This window comes from Zonotrichia albicollis, chromosome 9 (genome assembly GCF_047830755.1).
Source record: "Zonotrichia albicollis isolate bZonAlb1 chromosome 9, bZonAlb1.hap1, whole genome shotgun sequence".
NCBI lineage: Eukaryota > Metazoa > Chordata > Aves > Passeriformes > Passerellidae > Zonotrichia > Zonotrichia albicollis.
In genome coordinates, this window is record NC_133827.1 from 14,190,388 (window position 1) to 14,207,596 (window position 17,209).

At 51.2% G+C, this 17,209-nt stretch overlaps 1 protein-coding gene across 1 annotated transcript in view; it reads left to right on the forward strand.

Annotated features, from left to right (window-relative positions):
• Nucleotides 1-14,813: 14,813 nt before the first annotated feature.
• The window catches only part of LOC141730041 (uncharacterized), a 71,726-nt gene continuing 69,330 nt past the window's right edge, over nucleotides 14,814-17,209 (forward strand). The window contains exon 1 of the mRNA XM_074546678.1: nucleotides 14,814-14,860. Within this exon, the coding sequence (XP_074402779.1) occupies nucleotides 14,814-14,860 (47 nt within the window). The remainder of the gene's footprint in view (nucleotides 14,861-17,209) is intronic.

Genomic DNA, 17,209 nt, shown 5'->3' on the forward strand with positions numbered 1-17,209 from the left:
AGGGACCTTGAGGAGCTGCTGACGAAGGCGCGGCGGATTAAGTTTGCTGAGAGCCTGGTAAGGACAGCCCGGGAGCTCGAGCCCTGCCCCCGGTGCTCGGTGCGGGGGGCCGGCAGCTGTGGCCCTGCCCAGCACCGCAGCAGGGCCCGCCAGCCTGCGCCCACCCTGCCTGGGCCGTGCGGGCCGGCTCGCCCTGTGCTGGGGGCAGGGAGAGCCCGGCTGAGGGGCAGAGCCTGTGCCGAGCATTCCCTGCTGGCACTCCCCGCAGCTGCTGCAGGACGAGAGCCAAGCGGCCGAGAGCCCAACGAGGACCCTGCGAGAGGCGGCCCTCAGGTTCATGGGTGAGCCAGCAGCCCCACGCCCCTCCCTGCCCCCAGCCCAGCTGCTGCCCTGGCTACAGCGGGAGCCACGCCTGGGCCGCTGCAGCCGGCTGGGATGGCCCTGGCAGGAGGCTTTCCTTGGATTTCCTCAATCTGGCCTCTGACCTTGGCTCTGTTCCTCTCTCTTCCAGCTCTTCAAGCCCTGAAGGAAGATGAGAGTCCATTGTGCCTGAGCAAACTGCTTCAGATGATCTTTGAAGGAAGATCTGCAGGACTTTGTCTGATGGATCAGATGTACCAGCATCCATCAGCGATTTCAAGTGCCCATTGAAGATGGGAGCACCTGCAGAACAGGATGGACCAGCTGCAGCTCCAGGCACAGCTCTGGCTGCTCAGAGCTGAGCCTGTGTGAAGCTCCAGCAGCTCCTGCCATCTCTATCCCTGTTGGCAGCCCCCTCCCTGCAGCCCTCAGGCCCTGCCCATCCCCTTTTCTGCCTCCCAGCTCACCCCTTACCTTCGCTTTCCCTTAATAAACAGTTTGGGTTTTTCACTTGACCAGTGTCTCCGTGGAGCTGGAGCGATGCAAATCCTGAGCCTGGGGACATGCAGGGCCCTGCTGCCCTTCTCCTGCCTGCTGTGTTCTGGGCACGGGCAGAGAGGAACAAGGGCAGTCAGGCTGCAAAGGTGCCTGTCCCGCTGCTCCAGCTGCACAGCACCGTGGAATTAAAGGGCATGCTGAGCATGCTGAAGGGAACAAGGACCCTTGGTTTTACAAGAGCCAGCGTGAGTATGCTGTGAACCCAGCTGTGCGGGATTCCATGGCAAGTATCCACCAAGGGCAAAGGAGCTTGCAATGCTGGAAGGTTTCACAGAGAGCTTCCTCAAAGCACAGCAGTGCTCCATCCCTACACAGGGACAGGAAGAGGGCAGAAGCAGAGACCGTCGTGGCCTAACAGTGAGCTCTGTGTGTGCCTAAAAGCAGCAGCAGCAGCAGCAGCAGCAGCAGCAGCAGGGAGTGGCTGAGACTCGAAGGCGCGACGATCCCAGTGGCCGCAGCGCTGTCAGGCAGTGCCTGCACCTTCGGTGTGGTTCTGGCAACTCTGGTCTCCCCACAATGAGCAATGGCAGCCCCTGCCTCAGGCCCAGTCAGAAACCCAACCAAGTGAGACCAGAGGGAGGAGACCCTTCCCACCTCTCTTGGGCAGGGCTGCAAAACAGCCGCTGCGTCTTCCTGCCCTTCTGTTTGGGGTGTGCTGAGCCCAGAGCCGGCCAGCTTGTGTCCTGCTGTCCCAGGAGCTTTTTGGGTGGGCAGGAGAAGTGCTGCATGCACAGCGGAGCATCCTGGAAGGGGCTCACCAGAGCCTCCTGCGGGAACTAGGCTGCAGGGCGCGGAGGTTCTGGGACATCACACCATAACCAATATGATCTAGTGAAGCCAAATTTATTATCCTTTAAAAGACTCTGTTTAAAATAAGTCTCTGCTATCCACGTGTCTCTAGCTAATACATGATTGGTTAATCCTAGGTGTTCACACATCTTAATTAGAATGCTGATTGGATCATCTAATTTTTTATGCATCTTGCTGTGGTTGTCTGGCCCACCCATGTCTCATTTTGCCAAGATTGCTGACAAACTTGCTGAGTCCTGATGACTCTTCTTCTTGTATCTTTTCCAAGGATATACCGACCCCAATTCTGAACATGTCCATGATTCATTCTTTGTGAAGGTGTTCATTGTCCATTATTACAAGCAGGCTGGATTGTGCATCGGCTGAATATGGCCATTGTCTTGCAAAAACTCCTCCATTCTGTCTCTGAGCCAGCGTTCGAGCCAGTTAAACAAAATCCTTCCTCTCACGCTGTAAAGAATGTGGAATTAGAGTTGGAATGTGACCCTGAAATAGAAGCAGCTCAGAAACAAAAGTAGAAAAAAGTTATTCCAGAAGCTATTGTAGAAGGGACTTTTCTCTCCAATGATGTAGAAGCTTTTCCTGTAGTAACTAATGCTGCAAATAGAGGTTGAAAACCTTTTGATTGGAAGATTTTAGAAAAGTTGAGAGCAGCAATTTCACAATTTGGTTGAAAATCCCAACTTGCACAGTCACTTCTGCAGTATACTTTTCCATCTAACACATTAATTCCAGCTGATGTGCATACTCTAATAGTAGACTTAGAATGCCACCCCATCAGCAGGTGATGTTTCATAAAAGCTGGGAGGAAAAGTGTGCTCAAGAAGCAGCAAGACCTAGAGTGCAGGGTGATCCTCTGTATGGTTTAACAGCACAACAGTTACTTGGCAAGGGGCCCTGCGCTACTGCCCCTGCCCAGGCTGGGAGCATCTGATCAAGTCTTACAGATGAGCCAACAACTAGCATATAATGCTATCCTTGCACTTTCAGATGGGTTACACACTAAAACTTTTACACAGATTTCTCAAAGAAAGAATGAAGACTTTGATAAATTTGTAGACAAATTGCATGAAGCTATCTATAAGCATTCTGATTTAAATTCAGACACAAAGATACAATTGTATGTGCTTTGGGATCATTACTCCATTCCAAATGGCTTTCCCTTCAGTCACAAGAGCCTTCCATCTCTTCCAAAAATTGCCTGCTGAAACTCTTCTGCTCCCTTCCAAACCAGTTCACTACTCCAGTATTGGAATATGAATCCCAATATAACCAGTTAGATGGTGCCTGGGCCAGTTCTGACCCTCGCTGCTGGGCCAAAGGCAGCACTGTGGTGCTTTACCCCAGAGATACCTTGGCTGGCGAGATTGCAGCGGGGCACAGACGCAAGTCCAGGCTTGTCAGGACTCCGTTTACCTCAGGAGAGAGAGCTTCTGGCGATGGTGAAGAGAAGGAAGGAGTGGATTCTGCTGGAGGGTTATATCCAGATGTTTATTCCATGGGTACAGAGGTCTGCACCGGGGCAGTTCCTCCAACAGAATGGAGGCCGCATGGTCTCATTAACCTTTAAAGCTCAGGGCAGGGGACAGGTGAGCCACCAACCAGGTGAAGGGGCAGGGTCTCAAGGGACTAGGACACCTATACGGGCCAATGTCCCCCAGGCCTGAGGGACCAATCACACGACGCCTTGCTGGTATGTTAGCCTGATTGACAGGGCACACTCAGCGAGGGGCGAGGGGGAAGGGATAGGCACACCTGGGAAGGGACCGGAAGTTTAAAACAGGACATTGCAACACACTGCAACATCTCCCCCTAGTTTTGTTTAAAAAGAAGAGGACTGTGTTTATGGTGCAGAATGATTGCCAAACCCTGGCTGGCAAATCGGTTCTTCTTCTACAGGAGGGTCAGTGTTTCCCACTGAGGCCTCCAGGTCATCCACTGGAGCACTGAGGGCTTCCAAATGGTAGACCTCAGGAGGGGGAGATGAGCTTGAGATTAACTTGAGAACCATGCGTTTGATTAGTCCAAAAACCAATGCTAACAACTACAATAACTATAACTAAAATAAACAGCACTAAAATTACAGTTTTCAGAATAGATCCCAACCAGCCCGAGAGTCCCCAGCCTTTGAACAGTCCATTCAGCCCGTTGTCAGTTTCTCTGTTGATGTCTGAGAGCCTTTGTCAAGGTAGTCCATATGTGGTTTGGGCTGCGGTAGGAGATCGCAGGTGGGATGATCACGAGTAGGACGAGAAGCAGGCTCGGTCTCATGGCATCTCGAGGCTTCACACGAACAGTGGGATCTAAACTGGTACAAGGAACTTGAGACAGACATATATTACAAGCTATTCCAGATAGGAGGCTTAAATGGAATTTCCTCCAGAGAACGCGTGCGGCGTTTTCTTCTCCAGGCAGCGTGAGCAACCTGGGGTGCTTCTGCAGATTTCTCTGAGACTTTGGGAACATAGGGCTTTACCCATTTGGAAGGAACCCACCTTAAACCAGAGGGGGTGGACACACAGGCGTATCCACGTCCCCAAGTAACCAATTTGTAAGGTCCCACCATTTTCCAAGTCTCAGGGTCCTTTACTAAAACCGGAGGTTTTTCTTTTATCAACCTGTGACTGCTCCCCCCAAAGTGGCGTAGGATGGGTGGGTTCAGGCTGTCAAAAGAACAATTCAGAAAATTGATTGTGAATAGTGCCCTGGATAACCGGATGTGGGGAGGTTCTACCTTCAGAACCTGTTGTTGCTGGTCCAGGACTCTTTTAATATCACGGTGAGTTCTTTCTACAATGGCTTGACCTGTAGGGGAGTAGGGGATGCCAGTTTTATTCTCTACTCCCCATTGCTGCAGGAAGCTCCCGAATTCCTTGGATTTATAAGCAGGCCCATTATCAGTTTTCAGCTCCTTGGGGATGCCCATGAAAGAAAAAGCCTGTAAGAGGTGCTTAATAGCATCAATAGATGATTCTCCTGTGTGGGCAGAAGCATAGACCGCTCCAGAAAAGGTATCTACACTAACATGAACATACTTCTGCCGTCCAAAAGCCTGTGTGTGTGTTACATGTGTTTGCCACAGTTCACAACTGTTCAGTCCCCTTGGGTTTGCTCCCGTACTCACTGTAGGGAGTGCATGTTGTTGGCAATTTGGGCACGTGGCCACAATCGCTTTGGCCTGTTCTCGAGTGATGTTAAACTGACGAACCAGGCCAGGTGCATTTTGGTGGAAAAGCTGGTGGCTGATTTTTGCCTGTTCAAAAACATTTGGGAGAGTGGCCATCACTGCAGGTGCAGCAAGAGCATCTGCCCTTCTGTTGCCTTCAGTGATAAACCCTGGCAAGTCAGTGTGTGACCTGACATGCATCACATAAAAGGGTTGCTCTCGGTGAGTGACTAACTTTACCAGTTTTGAGAGCAATTCAAAAAGTGCAATGTTAGATACATCTTGCAGTATTGCTTGATCTGCTCTGGATACTACTCCTGCCACGTATGCAGAGTCTGTAATCAGATTAAATGGTTCTGAGAACCTTTCAAAAGCCCTAACAACCGCAGCCAATTCAGCAACCTGAGGTGAACCTTCCACCTCAGCAATGTCCGTCTCCCGCTGCTGGGTTTGAGGATCCTTCCAAGTCATAACGGACTTGTGGGACCTCCCGGACGCATCTGTAAAGACAGTTAGAGCCCTTTTTAAAGGTCTCCTACTTAGAGCAGTTCTTAATTTTAAAGTAAATTGAACATCTTGTTCAAACAATTTGCGAGCGGGCCGCGCTACCGAAAATTGTCCTGAGTAGGAATCCAGAGCAAACTGCAACACTTCATTTTCTTGAAACAATTGTTCCAGTATTTTCATAGTATTTTGACCTGATTTTAACTCAACTGGGATGTGAATGCACTTAAAATCACATCCTGCTAACTCCCTGATCCGGGTCCTTGCTTTTCGGATCAGTTCTGCTACCAGCTCCTGAGGCTTTGTCAGTCTCTTGGACCTTTTGTGACTGAGGAAAACCCATTCTATGATCAAGAGAGAGTCCCTCTGGTCCCGGTCCTTTTTTGGTGTGTCCTTTGCCTTAGGTGTTTGTTTTTCCTCCCACTGGAAAATAATTCCATGAAGGTGTGGCAACTTACCTAGGATGATAAATTTGAATGGCAGGTCAGGCCGGCATCGGTTGGCCTGTCTTGTGGACATTGCAATCTGAACCTTTGCTAGAGCTTTCCGTGCCTCTGGGGTAATAGACCTAGGAGCACCTGGGTCCTCTCCCCCTTTCAATAAATTGAAAAGAGGGGCAAGGTCTTCATTAGTCAGACCAAGCCATGGTCTTACCCAATTCAAAGACCCACACAACTTGTGGACATCCGCAAGGGTCTTGATCCTTGGATTGATTGCTAGTTTTTGAGGAACAATGGTCCTATTTCCAATTTCTAAGCCCAAATACTTCCAAGGTGGCATCTTTTGAATTTTCTTTTCCTGGAGCTCGAACCCTGCAACAATCAATGCATCAATCGTTAGGTCAAGCGCATGTGTGAGTAAATCATCATTGGGGGCACACACAAGGATATCATCCATATAATGATAGATGATGGCCTTCTCTGCGGCTGCACGCACTGGGGAAAGCAGGGAAGAGACATACCACTGGCAGATAGCTGGAGATACCTTTAATCCCTGAGGAAGAACGGTCCAATGGTACCTTTTCATAGGAGCTTCTGAATTGATAGAAGGGACAGAGAATGCCAAACGCGGTGCATCATCAGGGTGCAATGGGATTTGGAAAAAACAATCTTTAATATCAATAACAGCTAATTTCCAATCTTGGGGAACCATTGTTGGGGATGGCATACCAGGTTGGGGAGAACCCATATCTTCAATTACATTATTAATTTGTCGGAGGTCACAGAGGAGTCGCCACCTCTTTTTGTCAGCTTTTTGGATGACAAACACTGGAGAGTTCCATGGGGACATGGTCTCCACAATGTGGCCCTTTTTTAGTTGCTCTTCTACTAGTTCTTCAAGCACCTTTATTTTTTGTTTACTGAGTGGCCACTGTTTCACATCAACTGGTTTGTCTGTTTTCCACTTAAGTTTTTGGGTGGGGCACTGTTGTTCAATGACTGCTGCACAAAAATGCTGTGGAGAGTCTGGAATATCAATTGTGACACCCCACTGGGCCATTAAATCTCTCCCTAACAAAGGTTCTGAATAATCTAACACAAATGGACGGATATTTGCCAATTGTCCGTTTGGACCCTCGAATTGAATAATGCTTTTGGATTGTTTTGCCAATTGCAGACCTCCTAAACCTCGAAGGTGACCAGCAACATTTTGTAAAGGCCAGTGTGCTGGCCAGTCTTGTACTGGAATCACTGTGCAGTCTGCACCTGTGTCTACAAGCATCTCAATGCGTTTAGACTCCCCACCCCCACTGACATTGCACCACAATTTGGGTTTATCTGTCCCAATAACTTGGACCCGGGCGACTGTGGGCCCCTGTTTTTCGATATTTTCAGGTAAAGATGGCACAGGGATAGCTTGAGCAACAATTTGTCCCTTGGGAAGAAACAGGGGTGGGTGGAAACAGTGCAGGCTGAGAACAAATTGCTTGGGATCTGATGTTGTTATTCCCGGAGCAATTTCGATCTCTTGTGGTGTGTGGGTGTCCCCAGTTACAATGTACTTACAACGAATTTGGTTCCAAGTACCCTTCTGTTCAGGATTTACAGAGATAAAATGCCAGTCAGTGTCCTTCAGGTGGAGTGACTCTGTCAGCTGCAACCTGTAAGGCTCATTGACAGAAGATGCGGTTAATACAGAATCACTTAAATCACAACAAAGGTTATTTTGTTTCACTTTCAACAGTGGACTAGCAGACTTGGTCTTTGAAGCACCTGCTTCACTTACACAAATGTTAATATTATCGCGCGCTTGATTTGTTTTGCTACCCTTATTCTCTTGGCCTGCTCTTTTTATGTCTGCACGCCTAGCAGGCTGGCTCTTTATTTTCAGTTTTTTTGTTGTTGACCCCCAGGGAGGGCTTGTAGTTCTCCTCCCCTGCCATTTCTAAATTCGTCAAATTCCCTTTTCAGGGGGCACTGGTTGCTCCAGTGTCCTAGGTTATTACAAAGCAGGCATGGTTTAGTGGGCTCAACCATTGCTGGTCTCCGCTGCTGCCCAGGGTACTGCTGTGCTGAGGGAAAAGGCGCAGGGTTGGCAACGGCGACACCCTGAGGTAGTCTTGGCAGCAGCCTTGGCCTGGTGTCTTCAGCCACAGTCATCAGAGGCACTTTCCTGTTACAGACTAGAAGCATATCTTTTAATGTAGGGGAAGGTTCCATAGGAAGGCTCAGGATTGCCGCTCGACACTGTTCATTTGCATTTGTAAACGCCATTTCTTCTAAAATTGCTTCCCTAGCATTTTCCTTTTTAAGCTGTATTTCAATGGCTCTAGTTAGCCTTTCTACAAATTTCAAAAAAGGCTCTGATGGTAGTTGTTTGATTTTACTATAGGGCTCAAAAGGCCCCTCAGGTTGGAGGGAAAAGAATGCTTTTTCAGCTGCTTCTTTTACTTTCTCAAGTGTTTCTGCAGGAATTGCAGCAGCTTGCACTGAGGGAGAAGACCACTGGCCCTCACCACAGAGGTGCTCCATGGTGATAGGGTTACCACTGTTGTCTTTTGCTGTGTTTGGATCAGCCTGTAAGCCTGGGAGAGCCTCTTTTAGCAGTTGTTTCAATGCTGATTCCCATAATTTGAATTCCGTGGATGTCATGAGGCATGAAAAAAGCTGTTTTAAATCATGTGGAATCACAACAGTCCTACTTAATTCAGAATTTAAAAGGCCACGGAAATATGGACTGTGTGGACTATATTCCTTATGATATTTACAGATCTCTTTAATCAATTGTCATCCAAAAGAACTCCAATTAGCAGTTGGGGCTGCTCCTCCCTGAGCTGCAGGCTGAAATGTAACAGGAGCTAGCGACAACATGGGACTATGCATTGGGTCTGCCGTCCTCTGCTCTGTATCCCTTGAATCAGAAGCATTGGGATGACAGCTACAGGTTTGGGGACAGGCAGTGGGTGTGTCCCCACCATGGGAACCCGGGGAGGGGGCGGGGACAGGGAGCCGGCAAGGGGCGGGGAAACCGTGGGAACAAGGGGCGGGGTCAAGGGGCTGGCAGGGGGTGGGGATACCGTGGGAACAAGGGGCAGGGACGCCTGGTGACATCACATCAGCAGATGCCCCCTGGGAGGAGTAGAGGGGCGGAGCTGATGGTACTGCAGGAAAGGCGGGGGGAGGGGGGAAGGGGTCACGAGGAACAGGAGGAGAGGGGGATGGGGCAGGAATTTTGGGATGCTTAAGAGGATTTTGGGAAGAAGAAGACCAGGTTTGGGAAGATGCCACGTGGCATCCACCATCTTGCGGACCCCCTAGGGACTGGGGGCCATTTTGGACATCACTGCTCTCCGGAAAGCTAACACGTGCTCTGGGTTTTAGAGGAGGGGATACAGGGGGTTGGGAATTTTTCCATGCAGCCTGGCCAGGGCTTTGTGAACAAAACAACTCAGGTATTCTTGCACACTCTGGGAGCTGACTTCCCAATGAGTGTGCTCTCTTTAAAATACCAAGTTTTGGGGAAAGAGGTTTAGGGGTTTTAGAGGGAGAGGGAGGAACAGGGAGAGCAGGGGTACATGGCTTTACATTTGGCTTTTTCTCCATTTCCTTTTGTTTGAGCAATGCTGTTCGAATTTGTAAACTCCAGAACACAAATTTAGCTGAGGGTGATTTGCCAGATTGTCCTAAGGTTATCAATTCATTCCCAACTTTATCCCAGAATTGAATATTGTGGATTTCTTCCGGGGAAATGTTTGGGAACTGCAGAAAAAGCCATCTTATAAACTGTTTCAATTTTCCTTTAGAGAATTTCACATTACTCTTGACTAAAATGCTAACAATATTATAATACACTCTGCTTTGTACAATGCTAAGTTTGGAACCCATGTTAGATGTAAAAAGCAAAGTGCTTAATCCCGCCTGACTAAAAACAAAGCTAAAATCAGCTACCACTTTCTAAAAAAACCACAGATAGAAAGCGATAACGAGCAGACAAAAGCTTCACAATGCAGCTGTATATACTGCTTTTAAAATTCCCGGGCAGCAGCAGCAGGGCACGCCCTGCCGAGCCGAGGCAGAAACAAAGCCTCTCCCGTGGTGGAATGCAGCCCCCCCGCAGAGCAGAGAGTGCAGCCACTCCACGTGGCAAGCCGAAACCAGGCCCCCCCCCCGCCGCGTGTGCAAAGAGCACTCCCGACCCCGCAGATCCCCCGGCCACGTGGAAAGAGAGCCCCCCCCCCTCCTCCCCCGCGGAGCAGAGAAAGAAAGAGAGTCTCCTAAGACGTGTCCGAGCACGCTGCTGAGCCGGGGGGGAAGGGCAGAGAGCGATCCCGCTCCGGTGCGAATTCTCAAAGACAGTGAAACACGCGGCAGAAAACTAAAGCTAGAACGCTATGAATTCCCGTCTGTGGGGCTGCGCAGCCAAAAATGCAAAGGCAAAAAAGGAACAGAACTCGCGGCAGAGTCTGTTTTTGAGCTTCTGCTCTACCGAAAGCAGAGATACTCACGTGAAATGGAAGCTATAGATGGCTGGGTACACGCAGGTCCCTTACCGAACAGGACCTCTGGGCGAGAGAGGCTCCCCTATTCTTCCTCTGGAAAATCTGCTCACCACAAGGGCGCTGGGCTTTCTAGAGGTGCCGAACGGTCCACGAAACTTTTTCTGGGAATATTCCCAAAGTCTTTAGATGGGAGTCTTGAAGCAGGGCTCCTTTCAGCTGGGTGCACGGCTGCCAGAAGCTTCTCTGAGGTACTGCGAGTCCGTTCTCGGGCTGCAGAGTCACTTAGCGCACTCAGGGACGCCAATATATTGGAATAGGAATCCCAATATTACCAGTTAGATGGTGCCTGGGCCAGTTCTGACCCTCGCTGCTGGGCCAAAGGCAGCACTGTAGTGTAATTCACCCCAGAGATACCTTGGCTGCTGGAGATTGCAGCAGAGCACTGAACAAGTCCAGGCTTGTCAGGAACTCCATTTACCTCAGGAGAGAGAGCTTCTGGCGATGGTGAAGAGAGAAAGGAGAGGATTCTGCTGGAGAGTTATATCCAGATGTTTATTCCATGGTTACAGAGGTCTGAACCGGGGCAACTGCTCCACCAGAATCCCGGCCGCATGGTCTGATTACCCTTTTAAGCCCAGGGACAGGGGAAGGGGAGGGGACAGGTGAGCTACCAACCAGGTGAAAGGGGCAGGGTCTCAAGGGACTAGGGACACCTAGACAGGCCAATGACCTCTGGGCATTGGGGAGCATCCTTTGAATTTGACCAACCACACGACGCCTTGCTGGGATGTTACAGGGCACACTCAGCAAGGGGCGAGGGGGAAGGGAGAAGGGAATATTGGCACACCTGAGGAAGGGACCCGGAAACTAAAAACACAGCACAACACCATTTTTCACACCCCTCCTGGGAATCAGAAACCCGTGTGGTGGGGCCGGCTGCACCTGTGGGAGCAATGGGGAGCGTCAGGCCGTGCTGTGCTGCACTGCTGAGCTGGCGGAACGGTGGATGCGGGCAGGACGTTCTCTGTTTCCCCCAGAGCTGGGGCCTGCAGGCACCTTGCTGCCCCTTGGCACAGGCTGTGCCACCCAACAAAGCCCAGCAGGCCAGGAGGAGAGCCCGGGGGCAGCGCAGCTGCTTGGGCAGTGGCTGCTTGGAGGGACACGGGCCAAAGCCATCCCTGAGCAGCCACTGCCAGCCCTGGCCCTCCCTGCCCCATGACAGCTCCCCCAGCCCCAGGGAACTGACTGACACAAACTTCACAGCCAGCAAAGAGATTGTCCCAGTAATTGTCTGCTGCTCTTCTTCCCTGCAGTTGGTCCCAGAAACATCCCTCAGGCTGCTCTAAATGCCCACCCATGGGCTGACCAGCCCCTATGCTTTTCCAGCCTGCTCTCAGAAATTTTGCAACAAATCCACCAATAAATTCCAGGTTAACTCTGGGAATTGCACTCTACAGTTTCCTTCATTTTTTCCCAATCCCTGGAATTTCCTGTATATACACTAATCGTCTTAATGACCTCTGATTCTTTTCAGTGCTTTTTTTTTTTTTTTGTATTGAGACAGATGAAACAGCCTTATTGGTTTTAGTATTGGCAGGTCTGTTTTTTTTCTTAGCAAGGTGGTTTACTTATTATTCACATGTAAACATAGTTTTATTTATGGTATTTTGTTCCTCAATTATTTTGACAATCTGTCATTCACTTCTTAGTCAATGTTCCATATATGAACAATTTTGAATCTCTTTTTATAGGAACATAAAGATCTCAGAAAGCTGTCTTTTTTAATTTTGATGACACTCTTTCTCCTGATTCCCAGCTTTTACAATGATCCTTTTTGAAACATCCCTGAGGATAGGTAGAGTTACTTGGGAAATGCTTGGCTTAACCTGGGAATGGATTATTACTTTTAGTGCTATAAACCTACATTGCTTCAAGCTTCACAGCCACAGTCATGATTTGTGGCTCAAGGCATGGATACCTGTCTGAATTAAAACAATGTTTGTGAGGCAGCTGAAGAGTTTAGACCTCAGACATTGAAATTCCTGGGAGGAGGAGGAGGAGGAAAAAAGGATAAAATCATGTTTCAAAGGCTGTTTTTTCACTTCTAGTATGCCAGAAATATGGTAGACTACACGTGTCTTCAAGTGTCATTTAATTCCAGAACAACTCTCTACAATGCCAGTCACCAGGACAAATTACTCAAAGACTTTGCAACCTAATGCATCAGCTTTAGTTCTAGTGAGAGGTAGGCCTTAATTCCTGTCCGATTAGAGCAAATCCACCAAACAATCTTGCCTCTGTGTGAATGGCAAGAAGAATTTGCTTGTGAACAGGTGAATATGTTCCACTCAATCATGACCAAAATTTGCCTTGACTTGGAAGCAAGTAGACAAGGAGCAATGCAGTATTTGAGTTTCATTCAGTGATAAATGGGGCAAGAAGCATTAACAACTTCCCTGTTTTACAGAACACAAGTACTGATACAGCCAAAAATGCACCCACATGAAGGGATCTTCAGGACATTCCTTTATTTCTTAACTAGGAATGGGCAGCAAAATGCTGGCATTTATCTGAGCTGGAGCAGTGTTCCTCCCCTGTTTCTCCTTGAGCACACTGTCTGTTGTTTGCAGACTTCACTGCCCAGACCATGAATGCTCTCAGGGCCAATTGCTAAAGGACCCAACTACCAAAATACAGGTGCCACATAATCACCCCAGCACTAATCCAGCACTGCTTTGATAGTGCCCAGGAACACAGAATGGCTTGGCTTGGAAGGGACATTTAAAGGCCATCTAGTCCAATGCCGTGCACTGAGCAGGGACACCTTTAAGTAGGTCAGGTTGCTCAGAGCATGAGCTTGAATGTCTGCAGGGATGGATGTCCACCTCTCTGGGCAACCTGTGCCAGGCTTTCAAAACTTACAGTGAAAGAATGGGTTTCTTTTGCCCTGTCTGAGTTGACCATCTTTTAGATTAAAAGCATTCCCTCTCGGTCTGCTCACAAAAGGCTCTACTAAAAGTTCTGTCCCATCTCTTTTACAAGCCTCCTTCAGGTACTGAAAGGCAGCAATCAGGTCTCCCTGGAGTCTGCTCCCTTCCAGGCTGAACGCCACCAGCTCTCCCACCCTGTCTCCAAAGCAGAAGGGCTCTAGCCCTCAGAGCATTTTGTTCCTCCTCTGGAATAGATCCAACAGGACCATGGCCTTCCTGTGTGGGGAGCCCAGAGCTGGATGCAGTACTCTGTCGTGGTACAGACAAAGAGAGTACAAAGCAACACACTCTGTTTCCAGAAGGCTTCAAACCCTGTTTTTATTCTAGCATGCATGCTTGTTCTACATTCTTACAAAGCTCATAAGTTTACACTTTACTCACTGGTCACGAGAGACAAGCAAAGTGCTTCTTGGAATAGGCAGTTGCAGATTTATCTTATTTATCCTTCTTTCTTTCTTGGTTTCTATGTCAACAACCTTGGTAGGGACATGGATCCTCTTATCAAAGTTCTCAATGGCTCATTGAGGTCACTGTAAAACCTCTTCCACAGTATTCCCGGTGGGGTCTCACCAGAGCAGAGGGGTGGAATCACCTCCTTCAAGCTGCTGGGCACACTTCTTTGGATGCACATGGCTGGCTCATGTGCAGCCTCTCATCTTGCAGCACCCCCAAGTCCTTCTTGGCAGGGCTGCTCTCCATCCCTTCATGGCCCAGCCTGTGAGATCAGCTGGGCTGGGACTCTGTCACAGCCCTTGGACAGAGCAGCTCCCTGCCAAAGAAGGCAGATCCCAGTGCCCACACAACTCCAACCTGGCCATGAGGTCACAGTTGGCTCTGAGGTCACAGAGGTGCCAGAGCCCCGTGGTTGCACAGCAGCACAAGGAGCAAGCAGTCAGTGCTTGAGCACAACTGTTGCGGCAGCAGCAGCGGCGGTGGCAGCAGTGGTGCTGACATTGGGACAGCGGTGTCAGGACAGCGGTGGCAGCAAGCGCTGCGGGACTGGCAGAGGGCAAGGCACCATGGCCCTTGCTCTGCGCCTCTTCCCCCTGCTCCTCCTGGCCGTGGCCCTGCCTGCCAGGGCTGCCCAGGCTGCTCCGCTGCAAGGGTGGCGAGCAGGTGAGCCGGCAGCCCGGCTCCCCTTTCCCGGGACAGCGCTCCCTGCTCCCCGGGAAGCGCTGGGGATGGTTTTCCCCAGGCCTTTAGGGAGGGTTTCCTCTGGGGGAGGGAGAGAGCCCCGGGGGCCCTGTGCTGCCCCTGTTGCCTCTCCAGGGATGTGTCACAGGGCCTGCAAAGAGGGTGGAGAGTGACCAGGAGCCAGCCCAGAGCTGCCCAGGCCCCTGTGCAGCTTTGGCCTTGTGCATTCACATCTGGCTCCCACAGCCTTACATGACCCCCTTGCAGTGCCCATTTACTGTAAGCAGTGGGGGATCCCAGCACACCATGGAAATGCCCTGGTCTTTGCACTCTTCTAGACTGGAACGATAAGATGGCTTATGTGGAAAAGCTGGTGAACGACAGTATGAAGACTCTAGGGCATGGTGAAGGCAAGTTCTCTGTGTTCCTTTCCTGAAAAATAATCAGTGTCCATGTGGCAACGGCTCAGTCATGAGCCCTGTCCCTTAACATAATCTCTGGGTTTAAAGAATCTGGAAATCTTGCCCTGCTCCCTTCTGTGATCCCACAGGATCGCTGTCAGTGGGAGGAAGGATCATTTAGCTGTCCATCCTCCTTCCGTGTGCAATGCCACTGTGTCCTTCCGTGTGCTCTCTGCAGCCACAGAGAAGAGCAGAGAGGGAAGGGGCCGGGCCCAGGGCTGTGCGCCGGGGCTGAGCCTTTGTCAGCTCCTTTGCTGCCCCCAGGGAGCCTGAGCTGCTCCTGCTGCCACTGCCAAGCCCTGGCCCTGCCTGGGGCTGGGTTTGGAGCTGCAGCAGCTCCAGGGAGTCCTTTCTGCCCCGACTGCCCCACAAGGGGCTCCTTCCAACCCAGTGTGGGGCCACTGCAGGCACGAGGTGCCCCTGGCCCTGCTCCTGAGTGGAAGGCAGAGCTGAGGGAGTGCCTTGGAGGGCACCAATCACCCAGGTGCCCTCACTGCCACTTGGGCCTGAAGGAGAAATGGAACTTCCCATTAAGGTCCTCCTAAATGGAAGAACCGAGACATAGGAGACACAAAATCCTTGGAGGCAGCCAAACATCTGGAGCAGATGCTGAATGACCTGGAGAGACGCCGTGGTGGGTGCATTTCCCTCTGCCTTGTCCTCAGGCTCAGCAGCCGGGGGCTTTGACGGCACATCTGGACACGCAGTGCCCGGCACAGTGGGAAGGGATCCATGGCAGCCTCGCTGCCCCGCTGCTGCTTCCACGCCCTGCAGGGCTGTTTCCCAGCCTGACCTGGCTGCAGCTTCTCCCCAGCCTCTGCAGGAAGGCATTTGGCATCAGTTCACACACAGCCCAAACTGCACCATGGGCCATAGATGCCCTGAGATCCCCTGCAATTTCCTAATCTCCAGTCAGATCACGTGTATGGGCTTTTTCAGTCAGGGAGGTCTCTGGCCCAGCCCCAATCACCTGGCCATTTTCCTGATCCTTATCCACGACTTGACAAGTATTGTCTCCTGAAGTTGCCACCTGCAATGGTTCCATCTGACCCAGCTGTCCTTTTTCCTTTCTCAAGCAATGGAGCAAAAGTCCATGCAGGTGGGGCCATATCCTGTAGGAAGCAATGGCTTTGTGCCAGCCACTGATGCAGGAAAGGAAGAGATGCCAGACATGGGCACAGGTACAGGAGATAATTGCTCCACCAGGCTCAGCCCTTGGTGGGGCTGTGTGGCAGCAGCTCTTTCCCCCAGGGCCTGCCCTTGCCCAGCCCGGCAGCAGCCAAAGCTGGAAGAGGCCTCTGGAGGCCTGGAGGCCTCTGGAGCTCGTTCACAGCCCCGGGGAAAGGGGACTCCTGCACCAATGTCCCTCCCGCTGCAGCTGCTCTGGAGCTGGCCCTGAGTGCTCAGAGGCCCAAGGCACAGGAGCAGCCCCGAGCGGGAGCCCTGCCGTGAGCCCAGGGCCAGAGCCAGCCTTGGCTCCTGACTGGGCAGGGGCTGCACTGGGTCCTGCCAAGGCCTGACTCTGTGCCCTGGGGCTGGGGGAGCTGTCACGGGGCAGGGAGGGCCAGGGCTGGCAGTGGCTGCTCAGGGATGGTTTTGGCCCGTGTCCCTCCAAGCAGCCACTGCCCAAGCAGCTGCGCCGCCCCCGGGCTCTCCTCTCGGCCTGCTGGGCTTTGTTGGGTGGCACAGCCTGTGCCAAGGGGCGGCAAGGTGCCTGCAGGCCCCAGCTCTGGGGGAAACGGAGAACGTCCTGCCCGCATCCACCGTGCTGCCAGCTCAGCAGTGCAGCACAGCACGGCCTGACGCTCCACATTGCTCCCACAGAAGTGCTTGGCAAGTCAGACACTGACGCCCAGAATCCACGGAAAACACCAAGAATTATCTGCCCCCAGGACGTGCGCAGGTCCTGCATGATAGGCACGGTAGTGACACTGTTCACTGTGCCAATTTCCGTGGTACTGTGCTATGCTGGGTTCCGGTTGTGGAAGGGAAAGAAATGGTAAGGGTTGGCCCATCTCTACCCTCCAGCTTCTTTAAAGGCTGCACATAGTCAGGGAACATTCAGGGAACAGAGAGGCTGCAGTGTAGGTGTGGCCAGTCCATGGTTGTCCAAAGAACTCTCCTGAGGGTTCTGCTGCTGCCCAGAGCTTTCATTGGCCTCTTAATTGCTGGGCCTTGTCCTGGGGGGCCTGCTGGGGCTGCAGCCAGTGCTGGCTCCCACTGAGGCTGCCTGGCCAAGCTGTGGAAGTCCATCCGGAAATCCTTCAGTTTTTGCCTCACAATTGTC